The following is a 21851-nucleotide window of genomic DNA, read 5'->3' as shown; positions in this document are numbered from 1 at the left end:
CCCTCCATATTTAATTTCTTTTTCCTCCCTATTGCAGAAGGTATATTTTTTTAAACGGTATTGTAAAGACTCATGCAACGCAAGTAAGGCCATAGGAAGAAATCCTTGGCAGCACAAATCCTTTGCCACGTATCAGCACATTACAGTTCAGCTCAGTACGCAGTGAGGGCTTTTTTTCTCTGGGAAGCAGGAGTCATTCCACTGAAGTGACCCCACTGGACAAAAGGCAAAATCTTCTTGCCAGAATGTAATTTTGTAAAAACTCAACCCAAAAGTGATTACAGCCCTAACAATGCAAGCAGCAGTTGTCGGTCTACTCAGCCACCAGACAGAAGCCCGTGCAGTTCACTTTCTTTTGCGGATCCAAAGCCGATTTCTTTTCTTTTTGAACAATTGAGGCCAAGAAACTCCCAAAGAGATTAAAAGGATTAATTTGAGTTTCATTTCCTTAGAAATGTGGCATGCACAAATAAAACGAGCTGCATCCAAGCAGCAGTTATGAAGCCACTTCATCTGTTCCCCCGCCTGCTAAGCCCACCTTTAAGTCACGGGCTAAGCATCCCCTTACAGACAAACTCTCCACGTCTCCAACACATGCTTCCCCGCATAAACAACATCACTAATGCTTTGGTTGCTCAATTCAGGAACTCCCTTCCAAAAAGCAATGAGCACCCGCAGTGTCGGTGCCAAGATCCAGGCACTGAGAGCATTTGATGCCTCGGAGCATCAGACCAGGGTGTCTCAGATGGGGCGGCCGAGCCAGTGCCGATGCTGCATCGAAAGCACCCGGAGAGGCCGGCATGCCGAGGAGCCACCGCATCTCATGCTGCCTCCACCAGCAGTTTGCAGGCACTGGAAAATACAGCTCTTTGGCACGCAGTTTCCATCGCAAAACCCAGAGCAGCACTCTGCTCTGTTTAAAACAAATAACCAAAGAGACTTTCATTTATTTTTACTGGATCAGGATCGTTGAACGAAAAAACCTGCACTGACATCTGCCCCCCTCATCTGGTTTTTGATCCTCATGGGATACAAAGGATTTTGAAAGCAGGGGTGGGACCTGACACAGAGCACAGTGAGGCGGGAAGACGTGTCTCCACAGGGCTGGGCACGCCACACGTCCTGCCCCTACTCTCCTGACCAGCTGCAGTTGCCTCCCCCATGCTGAAACGCCAGCCTCCCACTCCATACAGCCAACAGCAACCGGCAAAATTGCCACAGCTGCCTCAGCACAGCCCAGCCCAGCCCTCCGAATTCTGTTGAAAAGGCAGCAAAACCCTGCATCAGTATTTCCAAGCCTGAAATAAATATCTAAATTTATGCTTTGGGCAGTGAACAAAAAAGGTTCAATTGCCAAGACATCAACTGCCAGGAGACCCCCCTGGATTCATCAACATGTCTAAAGCCCCACCAGTTTCTCAGGTGCAGACCTTCTTGGAAGGAAGAAACAGATACAGGTGCAAGACAAGTATGCCTTAGAGATTAGAAGCAAAACCTCCTTCGTTCTGCATAGCTCTGAAAGGCACTTCAGTGTCTCCCAGATGTTTTGGCCATCTCCATGTACCAGTGTCTAGCAAGCACCTATCAAAACTATTTCAAAAGACACTTTATTTTCTAATTCAGCATTATCTCCTTGCTGCATCTTAGTATGCAAGATGTGAAACTTACGCATACCAACCAAGCCATATGATGCTTGCACTTAAAGAATGGCAGAAAACCAAAATACTGCAAATGGAAAATGTAATTACAGAAGGTTGATTAATATTCCTGGCTAACTATTTTAGCATCAGGATAAAGGCTTATTGTCTCTGGCTCTTTCGTTGCCTCCAGAATAACATTTACCATATCTTCATCTCTCAGAAAGGAGCCAAACCCTGGGCCTGCTCATTAGTCTGTATTAGCTGTACAAACTTTCCTCACTCCTTGGGTTGAAAATCAGGCCAAAAAATGACTTGAGTGTTACAGAGCTCCTAGACAGCTCATGCAGAAGAAACGTTTGATATGAATTATAGTATAAAAATACCCAGTCAACAGAGTAGGTATTGTTCTCTTCCTCTGCGCTTGCAGAGGAAGAGAACACCACGCTCAGACACCATGGCTTGGAAACAGCGAGGCTCTGCCATGCCACCACCAGCCCTCCCCAGGGTGTCCCCATGGATGCCACAAACTCTGCTGCTGAGGATGAAGTAATTCATGGTCAACGCACTGCATTGCCCCGAAGGCACGAGACTTCCTAAGGTCATAACTGCCTTAAATCTTGGGTTTTGAATACGGTAGAGAGGGTGAAAGCTGGAAAAACCTGGGGCATGCCAGAGAGATGCAATAGGGTGCCACAGTAGTGATGAGGAAACCCACCCCAGAAGGCACCAAGCTATCTGTAAGGCTGCTCGCCCTGCACCAGGGAAAGCAGCTCCTGAGTTAGCAGAAAGTACTGCCTGTGCAGGGTTTAGTCCCCACAATCCTTCACTAATCACCACTGGGTGCAAAGCACCGTTCATTGCAGCAAAGAGCTTCCTCACCGTGAAGTGGCCACTTCACTGCCACCTTCACCCACCTCGACGGTGCTGAGCCCCACCACAACCCATGGCCATCACAAGGGAAACCAATCACTAAGCTCCCATTCTGGCTACAGGGCTTAGGACGTCTATCAGCTGGCCCGAAATTTTGGCTATTCTAACTCCAGACAGGCAGAGCCTTTGCTGCCGTCAGCAGGCAGCTGCTCCACCCACAGCAAGGAGCTGCCAAGGCAGGGCGAGTTGCGGTGCAGCCGGTTCTCCTGCCTCGCACACAGGTCCCATGGACTTTCTCTCCCACCCCTGAGCTCCGGTAATTAATTAACCACGGCGGCTGCAGAAATTCCTGTCATAACCTGCCACACCATGCCAAGAGCCATGCAAGCACACATGCTCACCTCTGCTCACCCTTCCTAGAGGATGATGGCACCAGCCATCTAAATTCATCTTCTGAATTTAGAAGGGACCAGGCTGTGCACTCAAGAACCACAGTCAAAGATTTTGGTCCTTACCAACAGTTTGAGACTGGCACAAACATGCAGGAAATGTCTTGCAGGTCTCCTGCCTTCTGGCAACACCTCCAAAATGAGCCCTTGTGATACACACTGCAGTACCTCTGCACTGCAGAGAAACGTCCCATTTTTGCAATAATTTGGTGGGACTGCAAAAAAACCACATGGTGGGTGGCACAACTGAGTCACTGTCCTGAGATGTCTCTGCTCTAACCATGACAGCCACCTCTCCAAAAAGGAGAAGATGAGTATTGGGAGTAGCAGTGTAGTTGTGCCAACAACAATATTTGTGCCAGGCTGGGAGAGGGAAGATGACTGTTGGGTGGCATCAGATCCAACGGGGCAGGTTCAGTCCTGTCACAAACAGGGAGTGTAAATGAAGCCAGCCCAGGTGAGGTAGGATCTGGTTTCCCACAAGCCTGCATCCCATCATACCTGCAGACGATGCCTATCTCCCAGCTCCGAAAATCCGGACCCAGAGGAAAACATGCCCAACCAAAAGGACTAGGCAAGCTTGGAGCAAACAAACCCCAAACTGTATGTCAAGAGGGGAAAAAGCAACCAGAGCGGTCCTGGCGAGCTAGCCAGTTCAGCCACACAGTGGAGAGGAGCAATCCCTGATGCACAAGGGGATACAGAGCAAGCCACTTACTTGTTCCAGAAAGATCTTCAAGCAAACACCTCCAAAACCCCTAAGGATGTGGCTAACATGGCACCAAGCTAATGAACTCTGTCTTTAATTACTCCTCACAGCTCCAGTCTTGCTGACAAAGAGGGAGAGCAGGCAATCAGCGCCTGAAGGTGGGAGCATCCAGCCCTATAAGGGGGCAGGCACAAGCAGTAGGAACCAGCTTCAACCCTCAACACGGGTCAACCACTGCAAGATGTGCCTGATATACACTTAGGAAACGCATTAAGCCAATGCACAGTGCTGCTGCACACAAGTGTACAGGAATCTTAAAGGATTTCATCCCAGGTGCTCAGGGATCAGCACCTACAAGTCTAATCATGCAATGAAATCTCAGCCCCAAAATCTGCATTTGCAAAAGCTCCATTTTTAACTAGAAAAGTTACTAATCTTTTTTTCTTTGCCTGTTCACGTACAAAAGCATACAAAAGCAACAGCCTCTACTTTTCAAGGCATCTTTTGTGGTTTCTGCAATAAAAATTTAGTAGTTACTTCCAAGAAATGACATACTAAAGCCTTACCCTGGTCCAAGAACACAGCAGAAGAAACCTCCTCCTCTTCTACTTTGCCTTGAAACCCCAGGAATCAGAGCGACTCACCTTGCACACAGCAGCCTGCAAAATGGCATCGAAACCGCCCTCTGGAGCATCTCGGTTGCGGGAAACCTTCTGTTTCTGAACTTCTTCGTTGAAACGGTCAACTTTATCCGTTAGGGACAAGAGGTGGCGGAAACCAAAGGATGGCACACAGCTGGGGAACAGCTTGTAACTGCAGGAGGAACAGAGGAGTGGTCAGCTAGGAGGAACCCCACCAGCAGCCCAGAGCTGCAGAAGCTCCCAGCTCTATCAGGCTGGTCTCCAAACCTCTGTTCAGAGGGATTAAATACTTCCACAAGGCTTAGTGTTTTGGACACTTTGATTTCTGGCTATTTATCTACAAAACTCTACGGTAGAGCCCATCTTTTTGGTTTCTCCACCTGGGGACTTTGAGCAGCTGAAGTTTCCAAAGATCTCACCAGGACCAAACATCTCTCTCCACATAAGGTCCGAGTGGAGACACCAAGCATGGGGCCATGCAGCTCTGGAGTTTCAGCACCCACAAAGAAGTTTTCACACTGGAAGTCTGCATTGCAGGATGCAACCCACAGTGATACAGAGGGGACATTTTGGCAGGAGGAGCAGAGCCACCCTCCCTGACCACCCAGGATGGTGGGCATCACTGCCAACAGCTACTTCTTCCCTATTTTTCGATATGCATTTTCACTCTGTCATCCAGTTTTCTTGGCAATACACGCCACCCTGCACCCGCTGCACGTCACCAGGCACCTGGCAATTGCACACCACGAGATGCGTTAATAACTAACACCAACTCACACGCCCTCCCACTCTCCCTGCAAGCCGGTGAGCAAACTCCATCTCTGCTTTCCAGATCGCCACTGGAGCAGAAAGGTAGAAGTGGTACCCTATGGCAGAGAAATGCCTCGGTGGGCTACCAGGAAAACTTTTTTCCATACCAAACATTCAGGAGGCAGCTTTGGTGCTCACCACGTGGCCGGGAGAGCTCGTCAGAGCAGCTCCTGCGGCATGGGAAATCAGTGAGTGTGCGCAGGGGAGAGGGATGACAAGGGTTAAGAAGAAAATGTGTTTAAAGAGGAGTTGGGCTGGCACTAATTCACGCTTATCTTCGAAGATAAAACCCGGAGAACAATTAAAGGCCTCTGCTGACACATGACCCGCTATGGGTAAGCTGTAAGAGGCTTTTTACACAAAAGAGCATTTAAGATTTACCACTGCTGGGAACTCAAATCCCTCACAAGGGACCCCAGAGCAGGGATTCCCACCCGCACAGCCACGCAGACACCTAACCACAGGGCCGGTCCCACTGCTGTGGGCCTGGATGGGCATTAGAGCCATCCCCTGTGATCAGCCCCATGTTCAGACTTGCATCCTACTCACACCTAGGGCCAAGGCGAGGAGCGTGCAATATCTGAAACCTCTGCACTGCAGGGCCCCTGCAAGCAGCCCTTAACCCATACAATACGTCTGGGTGCTTGCTTTGCCAAAGTCCTCGTCCAGAAAGAAAACACTGACATACTGCAGGGTCCCACCTCTTCAGGTCTCACCCCCTGTCTACTCTCTACAATCCCAAAACAGTCTATCATTTAGAATAGAACAGAACAGAATATCATGTGTGATTTAATCCTTTTTTTTGTTTGTTCTACACTCCAGATTTGCTGGCAGAAGCTGCAGGCAGCAGCAAGACAGGCAACGGATATCTGAGTGACTACGCAAGGGCACACAGCAATGTGGGTGGGTTATCTCGGGCTGTAACCTCCCAAAGTCCTATCACAAATAGATGGGCAATTGGGTGTTCAGTCACACCCTCTGCCTTCCTTATCTTTTTTAATTTAGTGTTTGTTTCCTTCGTATTATCTCTCTTGAATGACACCGTGCCTTAGAGAGGCCATGTCCTGGCTCCCGGGGAGGTCCCAGCTGGGATGCTGAGCCAGGAGCAGTGGCAAGCACCGAGCTGGGGTGGGCTGGAGGAGGCATAAGGGATCCCAGCCAGATCCCCCCACAAAAACACAGCCACACTACCAAGACAGCCATCACTATGAGGACACAGAGGAGAGAGCCTGGACTGGGGGCAAAAAACACCCACGGCAGCTTTTATGTTTACTTGCAGCTTTTTTTAGATGCAAGCAGGCCACTGGACAAAGTCTGCTTTGACACTAGAAATAGCTGCAAACAAACCCACACCTCTCAACCCACCTCGCTGCCCCATCAGCTCCAGCAGGAGCGACAGCGTGCTGGCAGAGCAGGCAGGGGAAGGCAATGCTGCCGGAGGACAACAAGGAGCCCTCGCGCCTGGTTTGGATGTAGAGGAGGCAGATGGCGACTGGAAAGGAGCGCCCACCTGATGAGTTGCTTTGAGCAATCCTTCCTAAATGGTTTCCCAGACCAGGCTGGCTTAATATAACCCATAAACAGAAAAGCAACCACCCGGGTAAAACCAAAAGGACATGCAGATAGCCTGATCATGATGGGAGAAGATGAGGCGGCAGCTCTGGATACCCTCGATGAAAGGGCATCAGCAGTTTTTGGCATGCCTCACTGCAGAGTTGTCCAGCTCCATCCTCTCCTCTTCTCCCATGCCTGTCCTTCCCTCCTGCACCTTTCATCCTATTTCACTCAGCAAAAGCCATGTCACTTCAAAGTAAATCACACACCGGCCCAACAAATTTTCTGAGATTTCCCCCACTGAAGCAAGCTTGCAAGCAACATCAGCGGGTGATGGAGACTGAGGACAAGAGAGATGACTAAGTTCATCCATCTGAGACCATGCTAAATTTTCAGGGGGAAAAGCTATGAAGAACTTGGTGCATGATGCCATGGCAGCAGGGAGCCACCTCCCTGGCTCAGTCAGCATGGTCAGTTTTGGCTATGCTTCACGGCCAAAGCATGAGGTTTTAGTATTAAAATCTATCTGACTTTCCTCTTCGGACAGAACCGGTGAAAAGAGAATACAGATAATTTTGTCTGGCCAATGGTCAATGTGCAATGAGATGCCAAATGCATGCTTGGTCAATGCCAAAAGTTGGCCTAGAAACTCACAGCTGATGCAAGATCTCTTTCAACTGCCTCTCATATAGAAAACTTAAAGGATGCACACTTGCAGAGCTCGGCATCCGTCTGTGCTGTGATCTTACAATGTAAGTATCCACAAATGGCTCAAACAAAAATGCTACCCTTGCTGCCCTTACATGACAAGGAAGCGCCCCAAGGATGGAGGAGGTGAAGACAGCACCACAAAGGTAAGTGCCAACAGTGGCATTCTCCCAGGAGGGCACTTGCTGCTGTATCCATCCTTTCATGCCAACATCCAAACCCATCTGAGCCTGGACACCCTCCACTACACTCAATTTCACTCTGGCGTAATCCCGGATTCAGTGGACTTGATCCCAACTCCAGCGGTTAAAGGGCAAACAAAGAGACTGTAAAGACTGCAGGAAAAAAAAAAAAAAAAAAAAAAAGGAAGACTGATATCACCACAAAGCAAACCACATCATTTATATCTTCTGCAACTGCCAGTTTGCTTTCCTTCCACAGCAATTAAGACGAAAAAACCTGCCTGACATCTTCAAAACACATTGCGAGAACTCATTAATCAGTCCTACAGGCCCTTACAAACCTCACTTCCCCCAAACACTTCTGTTGGGAAGGAATTATATCTCCTTATCTGTAAAATGGAGACAAAGAAGGCCAAACTATGACTCAGAGCTAGGATCAGAAATCAGGAATTTCTGGCTCTTGCTCCTTTTTCTTAAAGTCTGTAAAAAAGCCTGCTATGTCTGCATCCTCTTCAGGTACTTAAAAATAGCTTCAGGCTCCCGATACAACACTTTCCCATCTCTAGATGCAGAGATCTCCCAACAGTCACTGCAAAATTGGAAGTTGACTTATTTTGAATTGCTCTGGAGCATCACAGCGACAGCCGCGGCTAATCAGCACCCCCAAAAGCCAGGGCTTAAGTGTGGTTTGTTATTTAAAACAAGAATGGGAAGAGAAGACTGGAGCCAGGCTCTGTGTAAACACAGAGCTTGTCCCTTCGGGGTACACCTACCACTTACCCAATGCAGGGATTGTTTTGGTATCTTGGTGCCGTGTAGGAGAAAGGAGAAATGTTTTTGTCCACAAAAGATCCAAACCCCAGCCGGAAATTGCTAGTGAGCTTTCGCATCTCCTCAGCCAGCTTGGTCCCCAGATTGCGAATATTATCCAGGTCGTCGTTCATGGACAGGGAGAGATCCATCAGGTAGTAGAGGTCCACGGGATAGTCCTCCACTTGCCGAACCTGAACGCGGAAGGAGGTCCGGTCACCTGCACACACACAAGAGGTGAGAGGGGTGAAAAGGAAACTCCTAGCACACAAAAAATCTACACCGCAGGCTTTTTTTTTTTCCCCCCTGCAGAGCAGACAGATCACGTCCAAAGAAGAGGGTGAGCGGAATAAGCTTTTCCAAATCCATCCCTTAGGAGACTAAAAGGAAAGCAGGTAATGACTTTGCGACCTTTTAAGCTATGTAGTGTACTGGCTGGCAAGGAAAAGGCACATCTATAGAACACATGTCTCTATTTCACTTTGGAGATATGGGAAAGGGTCTTTCCATCTCAGCTGAGAGAACATCTAAGAGGGGACACATGAAAAATGCTGCTGCCCTGGACTGTATAAAGTCCAGAGGCATTTTCTTGGAAAACAGGAAAGAAAAGAGAGCAGAGTGAACCTCAAATGCATGTTTCATGGACTACTGGAAGAGGGACACTGCACGTGCTTGCTTGGGTACATCCTCAAAGCAAGCCAGGAGCAGCCCAAGAAGTCCTGCACAAAAGAGAGAAGGAGGTGGAGCAGGAGAAGGAAGAGGGATGGGAGAAAACAGCCAGCATGAGATGAATGCAAGACGCCCTCTCAGCTGTGCAGGGAAGTCAAGTCAAAGCAGACATAGAAGAAACACCTCTGAAAAGGACCTTTCCCCCAAAAAAGAGCTGTGCCACCATCATTCTGGAGAAAGCGGGGCAAAAGGGAAGTGAACTGGAAAAAGAAGGTTGTTAGGGTCACTTGGGGAAGTACCGAGGCAGAGAGGAAGCTTCCTGAAGCGATAAACACAAGGGAAGGAGCTGACAGGGCTGAGTCACAGGTTGCGCAAATGTGAAGAAGAGCAGAGGAAAGCCTTTCCCCGACCTTCCCCCATGCCACCAGAGATGCCCTCCAGAAGGGGTGCCCGGAAGGGAAGGCCACCACTGGCACTGCCCACCCCTCAGAAAAGGTGAAGTGGTTTTAAAGTGAACTCAACTTCACACCAGATAGACCTTGGTGGAACCAGAGAGGAAGTGGCAAATGTTTGCCTTATGCTTTGCTGCAAGAGGGATCTAAATAGAAACCCCAGACTCCAGCACCCTCAAACCCCAGGCTGGTTTGGAGATCCCACGTGCCACCTCAGCCCCTTTCTCCATCGGGTCTCAGACCCAGGGACTCGGATCCTCTCAAGATCAAGCTCCCCCTCCTGCCCACCTCTCCCAGCTCTTCACGGCCGAAGCTGAACTTTAGGCACTAACATGTTCTACAAAACACTCATGGCTTCCCCTCTCCTCTTCCCCAGAAATGAAACACACATTTTTTTAGTATTGTGAAAACATTTCCCTAACCGTTTTATTGTTCTCCTCATTGTCTGAAGCAGCACAGCTGCTCCCACTTACTTCCAGCCCAACAACACGCAGCCGCAGCATCCCAAAACCACCACGCCGGCAAGATGTGGCATGAGGGGCTTTGGAGCCTGGCAGGCAGCAGCCCCGGGCAGCGCCTGGGGTCACGCTGTGCCGAGCCGCACGGAGGGCCAAACACCCCCCCTGGCTCCAGGACCTGCTCCGTAGAGATTCCTGTAGCCGTCCCCATCCGCAGGGAGCAAGAGGACACCCTCTCCCCGCCCTCTGCAGCAGTAGCTTTGGCCCAGCAGCAGCCCCGGGAAAGGGGCCGGGGTCCCAGCACCCAGGGGGATGTGCACAAAAGTCAGAGCTTGCCTCTTCTGCAAGCAAAGCTGTGAAGGATTTAGACCTGGGTCTGCATTCTTTGCTCCCCCAGTTCTCTGTGCATCTCAGCCAGCTTGGGGCGGGGGTACCAGAGGAGGCAGCTCCTAAACCAAGACCTTCCCTCTATTGAATGATTTCCCTGCACATTTCGGTCAAGGGCAGCTTCCAAGCCAGGGCTTCTTTCTCACAGCTCCCCACTGCAGTCTGCTACAACCCCCCCTGGCCCAGGCAGGACTGCCAGAGGCACCGTCCGCAACCGTGCACGCGTAGGTACCACCTAGATGCCAGCTGTGGGAAGCAGGAAACTCCTGCCGTAAATATTCCTCCTCATTGCCCCCACCTTTCTTTTCCGGCAGGAGCTGGCCTTTCCCAGCACAGCGCTGAGATGTGGTACGCAGCGGGATCCAGCACAGCACAGGGTAAGCAAAGCCATCGAGGCGGCTCAAGCAAACCAGGAGGGCTGGATGCTGTGCCTGTCACTCATTTTCGGGGTGAACACAGGAGCGTATCGTTTGTGTAGCGCAATGTCTGTTAGCACTGATTGCAGGGTAAGAAACAGTGATTGCAAGCTTGAGTAATTCAGCGCTGCAAGAATGCGTTTAGCTCCAGGAAAATTCATTCCCATGCCTATTTTTTTCATTCCTACATATTTTTCCCAGTGGAATACTCAACCCTTTCAGAAAAAGAGGATGTGTCCTGCATTTCCCAACATTTTTGTTTCCAAGACACTCTTCTTCTCAAACAGGTCCTAAGATGGGAATTCCTGTGCCAGAAAGGGTATTTGGGATGCTCTAATGAAACCTTCTCTTAATAGTTATGAACTTATTAGTCCCTGAGAAGAACCGAAAATAATGGGAGCCTAGGCCTGGTTCTTCTGTCATTCCTAATGGCACAAATCAATTATCTCAGAGAAAATATCGCTAAGGTATGCAGGTGTAAGTGCAAAAGGATTTATTATTCTTTGTGCACAATATTACTCTTGCACTATGAGGGACAAGCCAGCACCCTCCCTCCCCACGTACTGTCACCACCATCCTCTCCTTATGGCTTTTACTGAAAAGTTTTTAACTCAAACCTGAATTCAGAAATGTTTCTTGGATACAGAGTGCAGTGCACAAACTGGAAACAATGCTTTTGGCCAACTTAGGAACACAAACTTGACAATCACTTATCCACAAAAATCTCTTCTTTCTGCTTGGTGAGGCTTACGACTTTGTGGGCAACATAATTTGCAACTGTTTTGTTTTTTTTTTTTTTAATTCCTTTTACACTATTCATATTTTTCACCTAACCAGGACACACTGCTTTATAGCTGGACCCAAGATTAAAAACCAGTATTATAAAAACTAAATGAGCAATCTGAAAGCTATCCTGTTGTAGGACATCAATTTAAGACCTTTGCAAATTAGCTGTGGGCACGAAGATTTGGGGATGTGACTTCTGCCACGGGATGCTGAGATCAAACTGCCTGGGTGGGATCAGCGAACAATTGACAATTCGCTCCCTTCTGCTTCTGCTTAGCGGTCTAAGAATAAAAGATCACCATCGCTACAGCCCGCCGTGTGAATTCATCTTTGAAATAGTACACTCTTCATGCCCAAAATTAAATCAACATTGTCTCCTTTTTGTCTTGGGTTCACAGGGTGAAACCCTCAGGACCCATTCTCAAGCTCAAGGATTAATGGATAATTTAAACTGGGGATGCTAACACAAGGGCTTAGGAAGTCATCAGCACTGAGTAAGATGGAGCGCTGCCCAACATCAAAAAGAGAGCAAAAATGGGAGATACATTTAAAATGTCCAGGTATGTCGCTCCTCCTGCAATGACTCCGATGCTCTGCAACGGGCGCACAGGGAGGGGAGCTCCCCGGCCCAAAAGCAACTGACAGCGCGGCCCCCGGGAAGCCGCAGGGAGATGGACCCCCCTGCCCTGCTGCAGACCAGAGCAGGGGGCACACGCGCCTCCGGCTGGGCAAACCCCACAGGGACTGGGAAAGGGGAATTTGCTGAGCACTGGGCGTGAAGCAAGGTCTGCAGGAGATGAGATGTTGAAGCTGAGCCAGCCCTTTCAGCCAGGAATTGCCTCAAGAAACAGGAGTAATAACAACTCCCTTTTTTTTTATGGGAGCAAACCTGTTTCATCAGCAACATCCAGTTGCAGAAGCCATACATCTAGTCACGCATCCAGTGACAACTACCCTCAGGTATCTACTTTAAGGCTTTGAAGCAAAATCTCTTTACCTTTGAGTGTCTGACCGATGACAGCAGTCATACTGCTTAGGAAGAGTTAACTAAGAGCCATGAGGGCTACCCAACCCATAGAACTAAAACAAAAAATCCTGCAGCAATCAGTAGGCTCTGGGAGCACACTGGTAGCATAAGCACCAGCATAAACTCCTGTTTTTCTTGAGCAAACATCATATTTCATTTTTCTGAATGCTCATGAGAGCCATCACAAAACTGTAAGCCGTAGGAACCCACACCAATTGCTTATAATGAATCGAGCTTTTATATTTGCTTCTTAACTTCGCAATAAAGAGCTGCTTTTTTTTCCACTTCAGAAATATCGGCTGCCAAATTTTTGCAAGAATACTAAACCCACATTAAAGCCTCCCCCCACCACGCAAAAACTTCTGATAACAAGCATACCCGCATGGCTCAGCCTAACCCTTCCCTTCTAATTTTTAATTAAAAGGAAAAGATTGAAGAAAAGTGATGGCTCAGGGGAATGAAACGGGGATCTGGCCACAGTCCAAGGCCTGAGTCACAAGTTCAAAACTCCATCTTCAGCCTTGATCCCACGTCTCTTTTGCATACCGACAGAAAACAGATATGCGTTTTTGTTTCCAATTTATAGAAGGAGCTGTCTCAGTTCAGAGTCAAGCACTGTCAGCTTGGTGGAGGATCCAAAGTTATTTTAACTCCTTCCGCCCAGCATTACATCGTTTGAGTCGAGCAGGTTCCTTTTAAACACATGCAAAGGTTAAGACTAGTACTGACAACAGTCTTGGGTGGGATTGATTGAACTTGCGTAACAGCAGTGTCCTCTCATCAGGAACGTACACCTCAGCCCCAAACCTGGTCGTGATGCACCACCAAAGTTCACAGGCTCTGGAAGGGGCCAGCAGCCACCTTCTTTAGCGGGCTACAAGGTCACGGGCTATAACAAACACCCTCTCGGCATGTCCCAGCCACCCTTTGTCACCCCCAACAAGCACACCCCAGCATAACAGCTCGGTGCCACTGGGGACTCACCAGGACGAAGATTCAAGGCGACCTTCTGAGGCGTGATCTGCGTGACATCCAGGTGGGTCTGGCCAGAGCCCTTGCTGCTCAGAGGGACATTTTTCACCACGCTGATGCTGCTGCTGGGGTTTTCAATGGCACCGGCACAACCATTTGCAATCAGGTTCTGCAGGAAGTCGCACCGCGACGTGATGGACTTCGTGCTGCCAAACTCCTGGGGGGGGTGAAGAATGGACAAGAGGGAAGGGGAGGGAGAGACATCAATCCTGCAGCAGGAGCTTTGTTTTGATGCGTTGCTATCTGTAGCAAACAGGAGATGACAAGGAGAAGCTGCTGTCACTTGTGGTGGCTGTACTCAAAAGCAGCCTGTACTGAGCCTTGAGCCTGTCAAAGGGATCTACCAAAAGAGAAATCCCACGAGGGTTTGAAAATTGAATTTGCTCACAGACCACCACAGCAGCCCAGCATAGCTGCAGCACTTGCTCCCAGCCCTGTGAAAGCAAGGCAAAGTGTTTGGCTTGCTGCCTGGACAGCCGATTCCCATCCCTTCGAGGGGAAAAGGTGAGAAGCCGTCACTTATTGCATGCGGATTGCCTCGAAGGAGCTTTGCAGAAGAGAGAAGAGAGGACAAGGAAGCAGGAAGCAGGCCAAACCCACCAACCCGGAGAGCCAAGCCACGATGTGAAGCTGCAGCCCCGGGGACCTGCGCCCTCTCCCCCCGGCGAGACGCCGCACGTCCCCGCGCAAGCACCGCGTGCCCCCCTCCCGCACACCTCTGCGCTGCAGGCGTCGGGGTGACACCATCACGTGGAAAAAAACCAGCGACCAGAGCAAGCGGTCGCTGAGGCGGAGCACAGCCGGAGCGGTCTGACGTGGGCAGGCTGTCCTGGGTGGCTCTGCTGGAGAACAAGGGAGGTGGGAGAGGCTGCATGGGAGGGGGTGAAAAGGTGGCCTGTGCCCGCGGCAGGGGGGGGGGGGGCGGCAGCCCGCGCCGCCCCGCTGCGAGCCCCATGCGAGGTGCACAATGCAGCCTTGTGCGGGCAGCGCTCGGGAACAACCGGACGCACAATGCAGCCTTTTGCAAAGAGCCCATTTGTTACAATGCCTTTTTTTGAATTTTTTATTTCCCCCCCCCCCAAAAAAGGGCCAAAGGGAGAGAGTTGCATGCCCAAAACTTACTGAATTTTCAACAGCCGATTCCCACTTATTTCTGCACTATAACAATAGAGACAACCGTCTTCTGCTCCAGGGCTGATGGACTAAAATGACATGAACTAATGCAGGGAAGATGCTTGCAGCCACGCCAGCCCCTCCTTTAGCTGCACAGCCAAAAACTGGAGCTGGGCTGAATAAACCCCACTTTTTGCTGATGTTCCGGCATGGCAGAGGATGGGAGAGGAGGGAGAGGTCGTCTGACAGATCTCGCCTTCACACCCCACGGGGCGCTCCAAGGACCCCCCTGAGGACAGCCTCAGCCGTGGGGCTCGGGGACGCAGACAGAGGCTCTCTGCTGCATTTTCTCACTATGAGGTCCCAATGCTATTCGAAAAATGCGAGATTTGCATTCCAGCATCCAGCAGCGGAGTCCAGCCAAGGAGGCGGCACACAGGATGGATGCAAACACAAATTTCTTGGAACGCATCCTGTAAACAGATGGACTTCCAGAAAGGAGGACTGGGACTATTTTAATCATCTCCAGCATGACAAAATAAAAATCAGAATCCCTCACAAAACTGAAAACAACGCCCAGCCTTTTGGAGCAGCATGTTTAGGGCAGCCTTGGAGAAAAGTTTATCTTGGATGTGGTTTGACCTAAACTCAGTGAAAAGCCAGCAGGGTCCAGGCACTTGCCCGGGCCTTTCTCACCCACAGGGAGATGCTCTCCTGCTCTCTCAGTGCCCAGACCACGGCTCCAGGCAAGCACCTCTGCCAGCTCATTTCTGCTGACCACCTATTAGAAAGGACAGCCTGCAAAAAGCAACACCAACAGCACCATGAGCGCAGCCAGGAACCTTTAGTTATTCCCCAGGAACTAACACCGGAGAGAAGTATCCAAACAGGACGATATTTAGGGCTGCTCGTGCAACTGCAGCCTTTATCAAGGGTTTCCGATCCTCCCTGGGGTCTGCTCCAAAGCCTCTTGATGTGAACGGAAAGACTCGACTTCAAAGGGCTTTGAATTAGGGCTTAATTTTCTGGCTGGGGCTGGGGTAGCAGAACAAGAGCCAGGAGGGGCGGGCAGCCTGCGGAGAGGAGGATGGTGGCTTCCTCCCCCAGCTGCTACTCTTCAGCAGTCAAGCTCGTAACACCAGGAGAGACAGCTCTTGGCACGGTACCACTTGCACCGATGTTCATCATCCCAGCAAGGGGTGTCCACAAAAGCAGCACACGCACAGCGAGGGCGAGACAGTGCTGGCACATGGGGTGAGGAGCACACCCGTGTGGGACCCGCCAGGAGCTTTTTTGGGGCAGGGCGCCCATGCATGTGCAAGCCTGTCCGTTTGCATGGCGGTGAGAGAAACACTTACTGCTGCAATGTGTTTTTCTGCAGCCTCCATGACAAAATTTCTCCAGAGGAAGCCCAGGAGGGCAGGGGAAAGCCCCTACACAGCTCCTTCTGATGGGAACCGCACAAAGCTCTCAGGTCAGCAGCACCTCTGCACAGGTTCCCCTTGCTTGACCCAGCTATTTTCTCTTAAACTTTCTTCTAAAATGGGCCCAGAGGAGTTGCCACAGGACAAGCTGCAGCTCAGATCATATCCAGGCCCTTTCTTGTTCAGTGAAATGCTGCATTGTCCAGGGTGGAAGAAGATAACCCCCTCAGGGGTGCAAACGCCCCAGGGAAGGGGCTGCAGGACTGACCCCTGCTTCTGCTTCGGTTTCGGACCCAGGCAGGGTGACAGCGAGCAGAGGACTGACAGTGGCCTCCGGAAAGGCCCAGCAACAGCCACAGCACCCAGCAGACAAACACCCCTCGTGTGCACCCGCAGGTCAAAACCCAAAGCCAAAACCTGTGGCTACCAGGGACCACCCAACTCAAGCACAAAGTTTTCTGCGATCGAGAGAAATCGAGGCTGCCTGATGCCACGTGAAAGGAAAAAAGGATGAGAAGATTTGAGGAGTAAATGGTACCTCGCAGGTCCAAATAATTCATGAGCAGCCACACCAAAAGGCAGCCCCACGGCGGCTCAGACGTGGCATGCCGGTTCAGACCCTGGTTCCCCCTGAGCAGAGGACACCACACAGTAAATTAAGCAACTTGGTGTGCCCCAATACCTGCCGATCATCTGCCTGCAGGCCTGCTTCCGAGAGAAATGCAGCAGCCACACCACAGCAAGCAGGAATTGCCCCAAACATTGCTCCATGCCACAGGAAAGCAAGGGTTCAGGAAGATCCCACCTCGTCCTCGTTAGTACCGCCAGCTGCTCGCCGCCCGGCCGCTGCGCCGACAGGCTCACAAAGGCAAAGGCACGCGGGCGGGCAGAAGTGAATGGGAACAACGGCGTGACAATTACATGCTCATCAGTTTGACAGGTTTAAGACAAATTGCTTGGTTCATGCCATAAAAACAGAGAATAGCACTGGCTGTATCTAACTGACTGCATCTAACTCCTGACTAGACACGTCCCTACTGGTTTTTTGCTTTAATTGATCCAGTTATGCATTAATTCAGCCCGAACTATGCCTGCTTCCTCCATTTAAAAAAATTGGCATGTTCCCTCTGGGAACATCCTTGATTTTCCTTCTTCATTCTCCAGGCACACATCCCTGAGATGGGAAAGGACGGGGTACAAGCACCTTGCTGGGAAACAGAGGGCGTCATTGGGGAAATTTCAGTTCAATTCATCAAAAAGTAAATTTCATTAACTAATGTAATTAATCTGCATCTCTATTTAGCATGTACACACATAAATGCATCCCCACAGGTAATGCATGGCTGAACATACGTACACACAGCGTATACATGTCTAGCAAACAAGTGGAGCCTCTGCGTGTTGGTACGCTGCTCCCCAAAGCAGCAAGCAGAGGTAACAGCACCGTAATGACATAATTTTTCCCTCCATACTGGTACTCCCAAACACTCTTCTAGAGAGCATCCCCCCTGCACTCACTCCAGGTAGGTTTATCATGGACACAAACCCCACCTGCCTACCACACCCCACCTGGCAGCTCGGAGGACGACGCTGAAGCCAGGCCCAGAGCTCCCTGCTCTCCCCAGCAAGCCCAACAAGCCCCGGCGAGCCTGGGCAACCTGACACCACCGCAAAAAAACGGCGAGCATCCTCCTCTCCCACCCACAAAAACCAGGCTGCCGCAGAGATGCCAGCAACCCCACGGCTTCCAGCCAGAGGCTAACACCAGCAACACGTCACCAGTTTCTAGTCATTGCCAGCTTCTTCTGGAGCTTGCAGGAGAAGCTGAGGAATCTCCTTAGATTCCAGCACAGATGGAAAGGCTGCAACAGTCTCCATCACCCAAGAGTCATATATTTTCCCCAGACACCCCTGTTTCAAGGCATGTTCAGGTGACGGTTAAGGCCACACATATTTACCTCCTCTTTTAAGTGCCATTTAAACAGATTGCCCCACTTAATCCTGCCTTTCAAGGTATTCTTCCACAAGCCAACAGAATCGATGTCTCCTTCCAAATTTTCAACAGCCCAAAGACTTGTGGTTAGCTCAGCAGCCCCTGGAGGCTCCAGGGCTGCTGGATAGCAGAAACTGCTATCATCAACTCATCCATCATCACCCTCTTGGATGGGAGCAGAGATGCTGAACACAAGCAGAAGCGAATAGGGGCTGATTTGAGCTGAGGAGACGTGATGCACCCTGTACTAACAGGTTGGGAGGTGGCAGTTATAAATTTATACCGTGTTGACGACTCTGCTGTAAGCATCTCTATACACATGCTCTTACCCTCACAATTCAAGGCAATGTGAACCTTTCCCACTTGGGAAGCCATTGGGATAGGGCTCCTTGTATCCACAGAATCGCTTTCACACACACTCCTAACCCCTATTTGCAGACCAGGAGCACTGGAGACTTGCTGCTCCTCTGCAGGCACGTGGAGCCTGGATACGGGAACGCAGAGGGTGATGGAGGAGGACATCACACTGCAGGAGGCTACGTGAACCACAGCCATCTCTGGGCTACAGCATGGTTTTCCCACTCATACTGCTCCTCTCCCAGAGCCAGAGCGTCCCTCACAGCATCGGCACTGCCGGCACCCAGGGGGACAAAGAGCAAACAGGTATGATGGCACCGCCACGTGATGGTATTCCCCAGAGGGAGAAATACTGTATATGAGAAGGCATATATACACAGGAAAGTGTAATGATATATGTAATATATTTGGGGTATACATATTTTATATATATTACATACATCTCTACACTTCCTGTATATATAAAATACATATATACACATAATAATATATAGAATTATATAACATATACTTACAGACTTCTATTATCTATACTTCCTGACAAAATTATCAATTGTTGCCTACAAAGATGACAACAACTGGCCCAACTTGCTCCCAAACCTGTTAAGTAAATGCAAAGGGGGCAAAAAATGCACAGTAATCAGCCGATGGTGTTCCCACCACAACATAACGAGCGTCTGCAGAAGCCCCTCCAATGCCCTAGCCTTGCCACTTAAGCAGCAGCAGACCTATAGAATTTGACTGGCATATACGCTCCCGGGCAACACAGTGCTGTGAATGACAGCTAATGGAAATAGAGAAGGAAAACAGACTAAAAGCAATTCAATAAGTGTACCTGACTAAAAATGACCTTACTAAAATGATCTGAGGGCTGGAGCACCTCTCCTATGAGGACAGGCTGAGGGAGCTGGGCTTGTTCAGCCTGGAGAAGAGAATGCTGCGGGGAGACCTGATTGCAGTGTTTCAGTACCTAAAGGGAGCCTACAGGAAAGATGGGGACCATCTTTTTAGCAGGGCCAGCTGTGACAGGACAAGGGGGTAATGGTTTTAAACTAAATCAGGGTAGGTTTAGACTAGATATAAGGAAGAAATTCTTTACAGTGAGGATGGTGAAGCACTGGAACAGGTTGCCCAGAGAGGTAGTGGAGGCCCCATCCCTGGAAACATTCAAGGCCAGGTTGGACGGGGCTCTGAGGAACCTGATCTAGTTAGCGGTGTCCCTACTCACTGCAGGGGGGTTGGGCTAGATGACCTCTAGGGGTCCCTTCCAACCCAAAACATTCTATGATTCTATGACTAGGCTGTGGCAGGAGGAAGGGAAATAAAAGTGGTGAAATGACTGCAAAGAAAGCAGGTATTAAGACTTTATAATATTACTTTAAAACTTTCAAAGTCAAAAACCTCTAGACAGCTTTTGCAATCCCATTACCTCACCTCAGTTAAAGAGAAATAATTAAAGTTTCACACAGTATATTCTAAAAAAATACAGAGAATTAGAATAAGAACTCTCTAAGTTTTAGCACACGGTGCGTAACAGGGACAGCAGCTTTTAAACACGTAGCTCTTGGCATGGAACACCTTGAAATGTATTTTTAAATAGCTGCTGCAGGCTAAAGGTCAGGAAGTATTACTGCACTTCCCTGTAAACACCCATCTTCCTTCTTGGCCCCCCTCCCCATTCCATTTAGGAAATTTTTTTTTTTTGGTAACTCTCCTCTTTGCAAGATAAGAGTCAGGCTGCCAGTCCCATGGGCTGCCATACAATTAGTGGTCACAGCGACCACCAGATAAACATTTCCACTGGCAGCATTTTGCAAAAAAGTTGTCCTTTGATGCCATGAAGAAAAAAAAAAACAAACCAAAACAAAAAAAAGCAGGCTATTGGGTACCCGTAGCTTAATAGCCAGCGTTCCTGGATCCAATCTCACCACCACAGATTAGCTGGCTGGAAGAAGAGCTCTTACAGCTGTTTACAAGATGTCTCAAAAGCGGGATCTATTGCTTTACCCTTTCCCTTCTGCACACCATTCGCATTGCTGGAAAAAAACCCATGAAAGCTATTATGCCGTCAGGTAGCACGGTGCTAGCAGCTGGGGAGCTGCGACTGTGCCTACAAATAAGTGAAAACCCAGTAAAACAGACCTGGAGAGCCAGAGGCTGGTATACCTCCCGAGACCCAAACAAAGCATGGGGGTCGGGAGGCCCCCTCGCCCCAGCCCTGTCTCCATCCCCAAGGGGCGGCAGCCGCCCCAGGCAGGGCTGGCAGGAGGGGGGACAGGAGCAGCGGAGGGGCACGCAGGCAGCACCTCCATCCTCAGCTCTGCGTCACTAGCTATAGCTGCAAGGCGAAACGTGTGCCCGACCCCACAGCCTGCCTCCCCCAGAAGAGGACCAGGACGGCCACACTAGAGGAAAAAGGGTCAGCAAGGGAAGAGGAGAGCGTCAGTCCTGACCTTGCCCATTGAGAGGTTCAAGATCACTCGCCACGCTGGGGTTTCTCACAGCCCAAAGCTGGTTCCTGGCACAGCAGCTGTGCCTGCCTGCGAGTAGGCAGGGTCGTTCCACGCATCTGTAAGCATCCTCGTTTCTATCTTAAACATTTAAGACAGATGCAGGCACAGACAACAGCTATCTGTGCATGGATGTTATCAGGTCTTTCACACACCTTGTTCTCTAGAAATCATAAGTGTGCATGATAAGATGTATATTTAATAAGACAGAGGTATATATGTATCTCTAAACTCGTGAGTAGTCCTTAGGGAGCAGGGAAAGATATTTGCAATTTCTCACAAATTAAGGAGGTCCAATTAAATTATGGGTGAGGAGCTTCAGCACCAACATAAGGATGCATTTTCACCCCAAAGCCTGCAGTTAAGCTGTGTAACTCATCGCCATGACACGACGCAGACGCCAGAAGCGTGGGTCGTTCCCCCAAAATGACACAATAGATTCAGAGAGGAGAATCATCTTTGTTACAGACAAAGAGCCCGTGCCATGCCAGGCCACGCAGCAAGGGACACATAGCGGGACACCAGCCGGGGGCGTGGAGCTTTTTAGGGAGAGCGCTTTTGAGCAAGGCTCCCTGCAACGCAGAGCCCAGGCAGGGACCCGGCACCCACCGAAAACAAGAAGGTAACTGAAAGGACAGGACTGAAGGAACAGTGCTGCTCTGTTGAGGATGCATGGGGGCCAGCGGGGTCGGAGACTTATTTCCTACAGCGTCAAACAGCTGAAGAGTCACACACACCCAAAATACGCTCGCTGTGGGAGTCCCCACTGCCCTCGCCCACCCCTTCTGGCTCGGGGCAGTGTCAGCAACAGGCAAGGGGGGGGGGAATAGCTCCTTTTCTGCCCACCTACCTCC

General features: G+C 49.9%; 1 protein-coding gene across 1 annotated transcript in view; it reads right to left on the bottom strand.

Annotated features, from left to right (window-relative positions):
• ITGB5 (integrin subunit beta 5) overlaps positions 1-13629 on the bottom strand; it is a 51661-nt gene extending 38032 nt beyond the window's left edge. Inside the window, exons 1-3 of the mRNA XM_035896310.1 lie at positions 13553-13629; positions 8344-8593; positions 4313-4481 (exon numbers count right to left, since the gene is read on the bottom strand). Of these exons, the coding sequence (XP_035752203.1) occupies positions 4313-4481; positions 8344-8525 (351 nt within the window). The 5' untranslated portion in view covers positions 8526-8593; positions 13553-13629. The remainder of the gene's footprint in view (positions 1-4312; positions 4482-8343; positions 8594-13552) is intronic.
• Between the last annotated feature and the right edge of the window lie 8222 nt (positions 13630-21851).

The sequence above is a fragment of the Egretta garzetta genome, unplaced genomic scaffold (genome assembly GCF_000687185.1).
Source record: "Egretta garzetta isolate BGI_Z169 unplaced genomic scaffold, ASM68718v1 scaffold326, whole genome shotgun sequence".
NCBI lineage: Eukaryota > Metazoa > Chordata > Aves > Pelecaniformes > Ardeidae > Egretta > Egretta garzetta.
This window is presented reverse-complemented; position numbering and strand designations above follow the sequence as displayed.